This window comes from Colletotrichum paranaense (assembly GCF_030867605.1).
Source record: "Colletotrichum paranaense strain IMI 384185 chromosome Unknown Scaffold_1.1, whole genome shotgun sequence".
NCBI lineage: Eukaryota > Fungi > Ascomycota > Sordariomycetes > Glomerellales > Glomerellaceae > Colletotrichum > Colletotrichum paranaense.
The window spans coordinates 3,550,765-3,562,940 of NW_026848959.1; the positions used below are offsets into that span (position 1 = coordinate 3,550,765).

Below are 12,176 nucleotides of genomic sequence, written 5' to 3' on the forward strand. Positions count from 1 at the left end.
ATCTGTGCCAAAAGCTGCCGAAATGCCATTTTAAAATAAGCCGACGTCGGCGTTGACAAACATCAACCCCCTACTACTTTGTGAAATCGCTGTTACTGCCCCAAGCAGTCGACACCGCTGTTGACCGCTGCCCTCAAGCATCGGCTTTGGCCTCTCTTTCAGCCCGTCTTCGCTCACACCAAACACCCAACTCTCTCCAAATCCTCTCCTTCTCAGCCGGGCGGAGCGATGCAGCAAGACCACTCGTGCTGGTAGCAACAAAGACCTTGGCGCCAACCCACGCTTCAAATGCCTCTACACCATCTCCTTCGATTCCCTGATCCCGCTCCCCCTTCACAACGACACCCATGTTCTCGTTCTCGTCCTGCCATCCGTACCGAAACTCCTCCTTCTTGATACCCCTCCCGTGCCTCACCCGCCAGATGCTCTCCCAGATCGACTTGCCCACGATACAGACAACCTCGGGCCTGCAGCCCCGAACCTTCTCCTCGAGGGCTCCGACGCCCTCGTCCATCTCCGCCTTGGAGAGCTCGGCGCCGTTGCGGCTCGGGCGGGCAACAATGTTGGTGTTGCCCAGCCCGTACAGCGCTGGCAGGTCGCGGTCCTCTGTCGGGGCGCAGAGGCGCGGGGTGATGCCCGAGGAGAAGAGGAGTTTCCAAAAGAGGTTGGAGGGGTGGGCGTAGACGTGGCCGATGGCCGCGGTGCGGAGGCCCGGATTGAGGCCGACGAAGAGGACGAGGAGGTCTGGTGCGAGAATGTCGGTTAGATGGGGGAGGTGGGCGTATGTTGAGGGTGGCGCGTAGCCTCCGGCGGCCTTGCGTTTGCGTTTTGGTTTTGGTTTTGGTTTTGCCGTTGACTCTGGCTTTGGGCTTGGTTCGTTGGAGATGTCTTGTAAGTCTTGTTCAGCTTCTTCGACTTTGAGAGAGATGGATGTTGAAGCGGACTCGAGGGCTGGCGATTTGGTGCGGCCGCCGGCCGTCTGCTTGGTGACTCGGTTCGGGGACGGGACGGGGCCGAGTGGGGTCTGCTTTCGTGGACTACGACGGAGGGGCCGCCGCGGGGAATTGCTGGGAGATGTGGGAACGTTGTTGGCAGTAATAGTACTGGCGTTACTGGTGCTGGGCGGTTCGCCGGTCGGGGTGAATATGAAGTCTTGCATCTGAAGTCGGCCCTTGAAGCTCGCGGCCTTGGGTTGAGGCTCCGCATCAAAGAAGGGCGACTCCATACCTGAGATTTGATTGTTGAACTTTGTAGAAATGACTTCAGATTCCAGTCCGTATGGCGGGCTGGGCTACCCTGTCAGGTCTCAACCGAGCCGGCCGTCTCATCAACAACAAGGGCCTAGGTGTGATGTTTGTCGCAGCCACTATTGTACATTTCTGTACGAGAGTTGAAGTGTTAAATCTGGTCGATGAGGGAGGAACGAATCACGCAGCCTTAGACATGCGTTGACGTGCTGTGCTATGCGAGGTTCAAGACGAAAGAGTTTGGGTAATAGGTATTTTGATATCGCGAATGCGCCTCCAGATGTGCTCACTTGCAGCACAACGATCCTATCCCTTGATGTGCTCGGCAGTGTCAAGCAAAGTATGACTCGGGCTAATGAGGGTGTCCTTGAAGCAAGACGATAAACACGACACACCGTTAATGGGATGGGGTTTGGGGAGAGGTAGTTCGATTTTGAGTTTGAGGCAAGTTGAACTAAACGTTGCATGACAGCTCCTGGTTAGAACCTCGCCACTATATTAGGACGAAGTTGCGTAAGGTAATTTGATTCAGGGGTCCTGCCTTCCTTTGGCGTCATCCGTGCTTCTGGGCCCACAAAACCTCTACTGTTGTTCAAAGGCAGGAGCTTTAGCTTGACTTTCATACAGTAACAAATCCATAAAGACTAAAGTAGTTCTCGTCAGCATCTTCATAAGTCAGCGGAAAACTATCATCATAGAGTGACGGATGTTTCATCGGAGATTTAATGTTTAGGCCTATCAACATGTAAAATCACACCATCCCGCCCAGACAATTCAAGTGTACAACATGCAATAAAGTCGCAGAATGAAAGAAAAGAGATAAACGCATGCATCGGTGGAGAAAGCTTGATCAAAGTCCGCCAGGCAGATGCTCTCCAGAGGAAATCAAATGCTCAGGCTTATTTTTGTTTTTTCACATCACCAACATAAAAACCCGGACTTGCTCTAACGGCTAAAAATCGAAACTGCAATTCAACTTCAATTGACCAAGCAAAACGGAAACTCCTCCACATATGGTATCTATCATGCACCTCCAGACCCGTATATACAATGCATCGCTATGCTCCAAAAGACCATGAACCTCCATTCGACGGGTAGCACCCTCTCCTTTTCTACTCTGACGGTATCGTTACCCAGTTTATAGGACAATGATGTTATCCACCCTCCGCCCTTGGGTCTCAATGAAGTACTTTCTCCGAACCCCCACACCGAGGGCATTGCCAAATTTCTCATAAGCCTCTGGTCCACCACCGCGAATCATCACCATAGCAATGGGGTGCGGCCGCCGCAGCCCCGACGGTGTAACCTGCTCAACGTCCAGGTGAGGCTTAATCATCTCATATTCCCACAAGTCAGGAGCGCTGAACACATAGTTGGTCTCGAGCTCCTCCTCGTCGACAATGATGACAAGCTGTAGAGATCGCGGCGAGGGTGTGTAGGAGGGAATGTTGGCAATCTTTTCACTGAATGAGCAGCCCCCACGGCGCAGGACAATAACCTGGTGATTGCGAGGCGCTTCGTCAGGCAGGCGACCGTCACACCCGAAGCCTGCTCGATAGACTGTCTGCCAAGAAAGGTTCGGAGGGGTGTCGTCACTCGGGATAGAAGCATCAGTAACATCGGGAAGCGGAACGGCCCCTTTGCCCACTGCCAAAGCACCCATGTAGCTCTCAACATGGAAGTTTGCCTTGGCACCAGCGGGGAGCGGCGCCGGGGTATTGGTGGGATCAAAGACAGAGGTGACGGCGCGGATCATGGATTTAAGCATGGACCTGTAGGCAGTGTTCATACTTTTGCCGGAAGTCTGATCTTCTACGAGCTCAGATTGCGCCTCTTCAGTGAGCTGAACTTGATCGTCAAGGTCACTAATCTCAACCTCCAGCCCCTCGGCGGGGGCAGGTGCACTGGCGTTACGCTCTTCCGGCTCCCCGTGCATCATGATGAGCTCGACAAAGCCATTATACCGAACACGATTGAATAGAGGATCGGAGATGCCTTTCAGGAGGTCCGCGTCAATGTGAACTGGCTCATCTCGTCCCAGCGGCATATGATTGACTTGGGTGACCCTCCATGTATGATCGTATGCTGAATCAAACGAATCTTCCTGAACAAAGTGGACTTTCAATCCACTCAGAGCAGAGATCCTGACGCCTACAGGTGTCTTGAAGGCGGCAGTGTTGGCGAACAGGCTATTGAAGGCGCTCCCAACGCTGCCCTGTTGAATATTGGCCGGAAACTCAATGACTAGTGTAGGCTTGAAAGGCAGGGCGGCACAGGTGCCGTTGTCTGGGATGAGCGTGCGTGGAAGTGTCCAGGGGAAAAAAGTATGGTTTGCCTTGTATCTCGATATCGAGCCATTGCTGCCTTTGCCGGCGGGAACCAACTCAACTCCACTACGTGGGTTAGAAATGGTGTGCAGGTTGACGAAACTCGCTGCATGAAAGACATCGGGACGCGCAGCCAGAACAGAACCCGTAAGAGGAACTTGCTTTGGGATAGGGCAGGTATTCGTAAAATTCTCGTCGTAATAGACCTCGACGTTGCTGTGTTGTTTGCGGCGTTCCTGCTTCTTTGTTGGCCTCGTTCTTCTCCGAGGGATGATCAAAGGATGCGCCTCCGTGGTGAAGACATAAGCGGCATCGAGCTTGTTCAACGGGTGGTCTGGGTCGAAGAGCAGATATAGATACTTGGTGGTCTCGCCAAGAAAAAAGCTCTGCATACGATCGGCCTTCTCCCCAGTGTCGACATTCTGGAGGCCGGACCAACCGCATTTCGTGTAACACAGTCTCTTGATGTCACTGAGGACCATCTCTCCGACGTGCACATACCAGGGGTCGTTCGTAGCGCGATACAGGTAATAGTTGGACTCGATGAATTCAGGGCGGCCAGGCCACCAACCAATACCTGAGTCGACTTGTCTCTCACGTACAGACCATCTCTCGGGCAACGCCCCGTAACGCGTCCATAAAGCTGTATATAGTAGATTGGCTTCCTCGGCCTCCTCAATCTCACCAGCCATCGCAAGCAAGCCAGGATAGAAGGCTGCTAAGCTGTCAATCCAGCTTGTGAAAGCGTACCCGCGAGTTCGGTGACCAGTCATGTAATATGGGTGATGCGCGTCATTGTATAGGTGGCGCTTGATAGCTGCGTGTGCATGGTGCCACGCCTCCAGGAACGCCCCAGCAGAGTTCTCCTCAGGCGTTAAAGGTGTGTCGTGTAATGTATTGGGATCGAGCCACTGCCGATCAGTGGGTGGCTCTGAGGCGGTAACGTTCGGCAGCTCATGGCCAGACAATAGAATATGGCTTTTCAGTGCATATTCAAAGAAGCTGTCAACGCCAGCGCCAATCCCCGAGTCAAAGCTGACCCACTCGCCCTTTTCAGGGTCAATTGCATTACCAACAAGACCAATGTCGCTCTTGGCCTTCCACACTGCCCAAAACGCTCGCTTCGCCAATTGTTCGAACCTTGAGTCGCCTGTGAGTCTACTAAGAACGGTGAATTCTAGGACAAGGCTTCCGGCGCCGGCGCTACACGTATCCGTCTTTTCGTTCGTCACTCGAGTCGAATCCGGGTCATCGCGAGACACCTTGTGCAGTGGAGAGTTGACGTAGAAAGGTATGCCATGTCGTAGGTTGACTCTCGGATACGGCAGCCCTGTGTTCGTGTAGAAAGCGGGCAAGAGCCGCTCTGCAAGGTCCAAAGCCAGTCTGAGAAGCTGCCCATCGTACTTGAAGTTGTTTGGCCATGCTATGGGGTGCAACTCCAGCGGATCGGAATCATCATCTTCATTGAAAGTTTGACCCGGGTTATAGCCAGGTATAGGCAACTCTCCGATAGCAAACAAGTGCGCGCTCAGCAAGCCGCCGACTCCTCTGATGACTGTCTCGAAGACTTGAACTTTGCTGTCAAGATCAAAGCCTCGCGCCCTTCGCCCTTCCCCAGACGGCCCGCGTCTTCCGTCGCCATAGTATTCGACGAAAGCTGCGACGCTCTGCTGGAACTCCTGCAGAGCCCAGACAGCAGTATGTTCATCAGAGGGTGTCCCTGCGAGGATAGCCAGGGTCGAAAGGCTGTCGATGAGTGTGAGGGAGTAGTTGCCAAGGACATCGTTCAAATCGTAGTTTCCGGGGTTCGCCGGGTCGCGCGTTAACGGTGTGCAGGATATCGGGCGCAACTAGATGCAAAGTCAGTCTGTTTCCAATGCCTCGCAGATGCTAGGTGTTTGCGTACCTCGTCCTCTGGGAATGCAACGCGCATGTAGTTGTCCCAGCCATGGTGGAAGACTTGAGTAGTTGCATTACGAAGTTCGGCAAGGTGAGCGTGACTGAGTGCAAACACAACTGTCGGCCATAAAAGACACAGGTAGCTTAGGGTGGATGATCGCGATAACATGGTGATGCTATCTCTTGTGGCGCTGGGCAGGGTTCCCATCAATCAGCCGGCTGCCAGCGGCAGATGCCTCTCGATTTATGCGGGACTGAAGTCGAGGTTCTTCATGGAATTTGGGCCATCAAGCAAGTTGTTCTTTGAAAAATAACATGGGTATCACCGAAAAAGGACGATATTCGCAGAGAAGATAAGGAACAACGTTGAACTGAAAAACGTAGCCCGCCCTCGATAGGTCTCGTGTCTGGCGTCGAACATCAAAGTGGGATGCGATGTCTGTCATCTTCCTCCCATTGGTGGATCTGCTGACTCAGCATGCCTATAGTCGGTGCGTTGCTGCTGTAGTGCTGCACCTCAACTTCTGGCACTTGCTGTAGTGTGTAGTCAGATTGGACGAACGTATCTTGAGTTAGTTGTCGATCAGGCTTCTTGAAGGTGCCGATAAAGTCGTGATGTTATTCTCTCCCTTCTAGAGTTTCGGCCAACGGCAATAAAGTCTTGCTCTCACTTGCCGTTTGCATGAGGCACACAATCATTTCGCATCTTTGGATATGCTCGATCAGCAGAGATAGAATACCCGATGATTCCCCGAGAACGTAGAGCAGCTTGGAAAATGAAGAGCAACACGAACTGGGGTTTATGCGGTAAGGTATGGAACTGAAAAGGATGATTGTACTTGCTGGGAAACGTTGCGAGATCAGCTGACCTTTGGAACTCCTATCTAGGTGGTGACTTAAATGGATAGAAGGCATAGGTAAGCTTCGTAAGAGAAGCTTTATCTTGATCAGGTCGAGGAGGAAGAACCGCATTTCCCATACGCTTTAGTCCTACCTTACGTCGAAAGGTTGTACCTGCCCCTCTTATCTTCCTCATCGCAAAATCTTACCTCATCACTGAGAACAAGGTGTGGCCAGTGCACTCACCACCGTTCGCGCTAACTGACGGGAAGCTTTCTTTCTTCCAACAACCCCACAACGCCAAAATCCTCCAAAGTCAACCTCATCGAAGGATGCTTTCTCGAAGCGCTTCTATTGTTGGGCGACAGGCGCGCCGCATAAGCGCGAAACCTCTTCTTCTACATGACCAAGTTCCAACCCACAACTTCGAAGCTATTTCATGAAGACTTCGACACGATGCACACTTGCCTCACGCCCAGGACCGATGATAGTCAATGTCGGAGCGCAGCGGTCCATCACCGGTGCTGCCCCCACAACGTCAAGCCACTCCGATCAGAATCGTGCCCCAGTTTCAGGCAGCATTGAGGGGAAGCGAGCTTCAGCATCGACTTTGTCGGCGAGGGCCATATTGGGACAGAGTTACCGACAAGCTGTGACGTCTGTTCGGCCCACTTGAACTTCTCGTCCAGCCGGTCATCACCCCTGGGTATTTGTGATGGAACCGCAGCTGGCCGCCAAACGGGCCGCGCACACCGCCAGGCCAATTCGGCAGACCATGGCTTCAGCCTTCCGCGCCCATCTCGCAGGCTGAGCAGTCGAACATCAGCCACTCATCATGGTCGTTCACCAGCTATACTCCAGCCTCGATACTTCGCGCACGATGTTCCGCATATTAGTCGTGTCTTCCAGGGTAGTGAACGTGTCTCGAGTAGGTGAAGTTCCTCTTTGAGCGCGCGGGGTATGCGGCTTGACATACACTGATACGCGGCTGAGGCGACGCCGCCTGGACACCAAAGTTACTGCGAGAGTAGCCCGCTACGGTCTACCATCATGACTTTACTATAACGCCCGTCGGCCAGGATTACATCTCGCTTCACAAAGGTACATCCCACATCTTCATGTCTCGGTGGTACAGCAAGCATGAGCCTCTTGCTATGTGCACCCTGTCAGTCAAGGTGCTCAGCCCTCGAGCTGCAGATCTCCTTTGACAGTCTGCGGCGTAGTTCCTGTCTTCCCCCGATTCCAAATCAGAGGAATTTTCAGAGAGCTCTAGATCACGAAAGCGGATCTCGGGGTGGATGTCGCAAAGTAGTCAATGGAAGTCTGGAAACCTGGAATGCGGGCGCAATCTTCCACCCCCGTTCCCTCTTCCTGGGAAACGTTCGACGCCATGTCGATTGCCAGACGGCGAGCCATTCAACTCGGCACCGGGTCTGTTTCGAACATCCAAATGAGGCAGGAGCACATCGATTTGGATTCCTTCCCTGAACAAGAGCAATATTGTCTTCACCGACTTTGGACCCGATGCTCTGGAACGAGGCCTGCAAAGAAAGAAAAACGAAGCAGAAGCTGCAGAAACTCTGGACCAGAGTGCCTGTTTGCAGTCATTCCATTGGCAGTACGACGGAAACAGAGCGTCTACTGGTGGAAAAGCGGAGAGCAGGGTGAGCGATTGTCTCCATGACGCTGCTGGATGGCGCGATTGGCTTGCTTGCTGTTCTGCTTGTACGGATGCTGCGACTCCTCTGCAAGGGAAAGGCTATACCCGGCAGGCGGTTCTATTCTGCACTTCTGATTCGTCCCGAGAAGACGGATAGCCATTTGACTGGCTAGGTTTCGCATAAGTAGTGGCTTAGCCGCTGCAGATGAGAATCACCGACCACTCCTTCGCCCGTTTGGCGGTGATCTAGCAGGCTCATTCCGGATATAGTGCATAGCAGATGTGATGGATGGCATGATCGTCTCTTCGGCCTGGCACACGCGCTTCGCGCTTCGCAGCTTCGCCGTTGGATCAAGAAGACCGGTTGGAACAGGCGCAATACGGGTTTTGGACGCCTACGAAGACCAGAATCCGGGGTTGACACTCTCCAAGTGTGACTCGATGTCACACCATAACTTACTGGGCTACTGCGACCAGAATCATGGGTTGAACAATGGGCTGCGCACACCTACGACCCCATGATACCACCCCATGGAGGCGGCCGCCGACAATGGCGTGAGATAACAAACGATCTTGTCCTGGAAAGATCATCGGAAAAACGAAGTGGACGACCTTGACGTGTGTATTGGGCAAGGTTAGCCTGTCTAGGCACGGCAAGTTGCAACAAGGGGCTACATCGCTTCGAGGATGGCAGCTCAGCCCAGTCAAGCACCCCCAAGTTGATCAACACTATCGGGAACCCCATGGCTGACAGTGGCCCGTGAGCCAAGCAAGAGGGGGGGATGCTCTCGTCCCCAGTTCCACTCTCTCTGATCATTGGGGATCATTGGGGCTGCGGTGTCTCTAGACGAAGCAGCGAAACGGAAGACCACGGACGGCAGCCGAACAATGGCAATTACGAGAGAACAAATCAAGTGAAATCTCTAGCGTTGAGCTCGACTCCGCGGGGGACCCGTTGAAGGACAAGGGAACAGGCACCAGCGGCCCTCTTTCTCTTGAGTCCACCCACTCCTCGTCGCCTCTCAAAGATACCCGGCGTAGGCAGGCCGCAAACATAGTCTGGACAAGATGAGAGTTTGCGTTTTTATCGCGCTGTCTCCATCCAATTTACCGAATTCCTGGGACGGTTGATGAAGTGTCTCTGCAGACCAGACCGGACGTGGACTCGAGAGGGTGGGGGCTGGAAGAGGAAGAGAGGTTGAAGGCTCCACACCCAAGGCGCGCGAGCAAGGGAACGTTGCGACTGCGGAACGCCTAGTGGTCCATGCAAGCCTAGCACCCGTTGCCGTACGGAGACGAAAGAGGGCACGGTACGGAGTACGGAATACGCACGCACCATTACCCGTGATTCGCACCATGGGATGGGCTTTCAAGGCACACCCCCTCCCCCGGCGAGGGCTGGTGTCTGTCTGTCTTGCGAGCGTGCGCTTTTGTGGTGCTTCAAGCAAAGCAGGGAGGTTCGTCGCTTCGTCACCCCTTCCAGGCCCCTGGTCGCGGTGGTTCCCTCTCCTCTCGCCGAGGGCTTTCTCTCTTCCCGGATTCTGGAAAGCAGAGGATCAATCACGGGTCCGCAATCGCATTCCCGTCACACACCCGCACCGGTCAGCATTCTAGGTCAGGATGAGCATCCCATGAGAGCAAAAGAGGGAGGGGGAAAGGATGGGGGGAAGAGGAGATTCCCTCCGACCCGTCAGCCGTTTCCTTTCTTTTGCAACATTCATTCAAGGGATCCCCCCGCTCGATCAGATGAGACGATGGATCATGAATGCGCTCCATGAATGCGGTTGAGATTGTGAGATTGCGCGCGCAATCTTCGGGCCCGCACTCGACTACGACGCAAAGACGACGACGACGACGACGATGATGATTAAACCATTCATGGACACCAGGAATTGTGAGACAGCATTAAACCGAAGCGGGTTGACGTCCGTCCCCGCGTCGAGCCGGCTGCGAAAAGAGAGAGGAAAAAAAAGGATGAAGAGATGCTCCACTAGACTGGACGTAGTCACGTCCGGACTTGATTGCATAATTCCGGCCTGTCTAGCGTTCACTTTTTTTCTTATTCACATTCGCCTATCCACGCTATCCTACCCGATGCCCAATGCTCAATGCCCCATTGATCGGGGAGGGTACTCTCTTCACCCGTCGTCATCTTTGCCTCGGATCGAACCTATCCCGTCAACGGCCGAGAGCTTGGTTTGCTGCCAGCCTGCCGCGCCACTGCCGAATTACACGGAATAGCTGCTTGCCCTCTTATACAACTTTTTTTGTCTTTCTCATTCTTCTGTGCTATACTACCTAAAGTTTTTCTGTACTACGTGACTTGATTACTTGCTTTGACTTTTTTGGGGGAAGATATAGAGAGATGGGTTGATAGGGGAGTCAGACGATCGATGACTTACAGGTTCTTATTACCTACCTTACCTTACTTTACCTGCCGCATTTGAACTCCCGGCAACTTCACACAGGCAGCCAGGGCAGGACAGGGCAGGACAGGCCCCCGGAAATTCGGAATCTCTCACAGCTTTCCCACTTCACGTGAGCTCAGCGTCCGCAAAAGCAGCTCGCGAGATTTTTGGAACAGGAAATGGGCAAAATGGGCAACACAATGGACAAGAAACCTTACTCCGGGAAGCCGAAAATGCCAGGACTTGGCGGCAAAGGGCGACAATCACAAAGTGCGCGGAAGCCGCTCTGCGGGGCCGCCGGCTGGGGTACCCACCACTCGCCGTCTCTTTCACATTCTGCCTCTTTGAGTCTACCTTACTTGTTGTGTACTCCGTAGGGAGAGAGACGGAGAGAGTATCGTCGTCCTGACGTCTCTCCGCCCCCGTCTCCTCCTCTCCCTCTATCCGTACGTACTCCGTACACATCAGGGTCCAAAGCGGACCATCACCAAGGCCGCGCGCAGGCAGGTAAGCAGGCAGGTAAGCAGGCACTGGGAGTCTGGCAGGCAGAAAAGTGTACCTACTCCGTAGCCTACGGGGATGATGCCCCGGGGAAACATCAAAGAGGGTACGGATACTTCAGTGAAGTTCTCATTTCCTTCTCGTCTCCCATCTTCCCCCACCCGTGCCACCCTTCTTTTGCCTGGCGCGCGCCGCCGCCGCCATGCTTGTCCCTGCCCTTTTTTTTCTTTCTTCTGGCCCTGCGCGGCGTGCCTTGTGTCCCCTTGTCACAAAGGCACCGCGCTAGGTATGCCCCCCTCTGCGACAGTGCAACTAAATCCCCCCATAACCTTGCAATGCCTCTTTGCGGTTACTGCAAAAAAGCTATGGGACTCTGACAGTTGAACCTCCCTCTGTGATCCTCTTTCCTTCTCCCCTCTCTCACTCTCAGTCTCTCAAGCCCCCCCCCCCCCAGTGATGGCCTCTTTTAAACACTTTCTTGCTACGATCCATCCCTCCCCCCGTCCCCTCCCCTTCCCCCCTTGACCCTGAACGGACCCGATATCCACTATCCCGTCTGAAAAGGGTAAAAGTTTCGACTTCTCAGGCTGCGGAAAAGCAGCATGTCGCATCCGGGCCAGAAGGGCCGCAGACACGGCCTGGCTGTGGATGTTAGTCGCTCTGCTCATCGTATGAGAACTCGAAGCGGGTGCTTTTATAGCGTACTTTTCTTGCCGGTGTGGGTATCCACCACCACCCGCGCCGCCGTTGAGGAAAAGCCACACCCGCAACCGCAGCGCAGGGCACATCTTTCTTCTCTCCCTCCATGCCATCTGGTCTGCCTTTCCTGGTCTCCGGGTCGTTCATACCCTTCCCACAGCCCAATCACCCTCGCCTTCGCCCGTTCCTGGGCAGTAGGGGGGCAGGAGGAAGAGAGGGCACGGACGGGGCGCCCGTTGAAGAGGGCTAGCCCCCCCCCCCCCGGGGACCCTCCCTTCAGCCCGACATGAAGCATGAACATGGATTTGATGTGACGAACAAGGCGTACTAACTCGTCTCTCAACGTCGTCGTAATTGCTGTTCGACGGTGGTGTAGCAGTAGAAGAGGAGAACAAGTTGCTTTATTTCTCTTGGCGTATCCTGATGACGATGGCATGAATGGGCCAAAGTCCGGGTAGATGAGCTGTCTTCCCCCAGTCCATGGTCATGAGACGACTCCGAGCGTAGTCTCGTTACATTGGGCGCGTCGGCGAGTGCGAATGCTGCCTTGGTCCCGAGAACTCGGAAATCCTGCCTGGAGATAGATGAGTTGCGA

General features: G+C 54.0%; 4 protein-coding genes across 4 annotated transcripts; all 4 read right to left on the reverse strand.

The window, feature by feature from the left end:
• Positions 1-133: 133 nt before the first annotated feature.
• CPAR01_01255 (mismatch-specific thymine-DNA glycosylate) lies at positions 134-1,225 on the reverse strand (the record flags this gene model as incomplete). The annotated part of the gene is made up of 1 exon (XM_060485544.1): positions 134-1,225. One exon carries the CDS (start codon positions 1,223-1,225, stop codon positions 134-136), a length of 1,092 nt encoding a protein of 363 aa, XP_060356401.1.
• A 1,160-nt stretch (positions 1,226-2,385) lies between these two features.
• CPAR01_01256 (glycosyl hydrolase family 47) lies at positions 2,386-5,642 on the reverse strand (the record flags this gene model as incomplete). Its single annotated transcript, XM_060485545.1, has 2 exons — positions 2,386-5,424; positions 5,481-5,642. 2 exons carry the CDS (start codon positions 5,640-5,642, stop codon positions 2,386-2,388), a joined length of 3,201 nt encoding a protein of 1,066 aa, XP_060356402.1.
• A 2,787-nt stretch (positions 5,643-8,429) lies between these two features.
• CPAR01_01257 (uncharacterized protein) lies at positions 8,430-8,564 on the reverse strand (the record flags this gene model as incomplete). Its single annotated transcript, XM_060485546.1, has 1 exon — positions 8,430-8,564. The coding sequence occupies one exon, from the start codon at positions 8,562-8,564 to the stop codon at positions 8,430-8,432; it is 135 nt and encodes a 44-aa protein (XP_060356403.1).
• Positions 8,565-11,316: 2,752 nt separating this feature from the next.
• Positions 11,317-11,493, reverse strand: CPAR01_01258 (uncharacterized protein; the record flags this gene model as incomplete). The annotated part of the gene is made up of 1 exon (XM_060485547.1): positions 11,317-11,493. The coding sequence occupies one exon, from the start codon at positions 11,491-11,493 to the stop codon at positions 11,317-11,319; it is 177 nt and encodes a 58-aa protein (XP_060356404.1).
• Between the last annotated feature and the right edge of the window lie 683 nt (positions 11,494-12,176).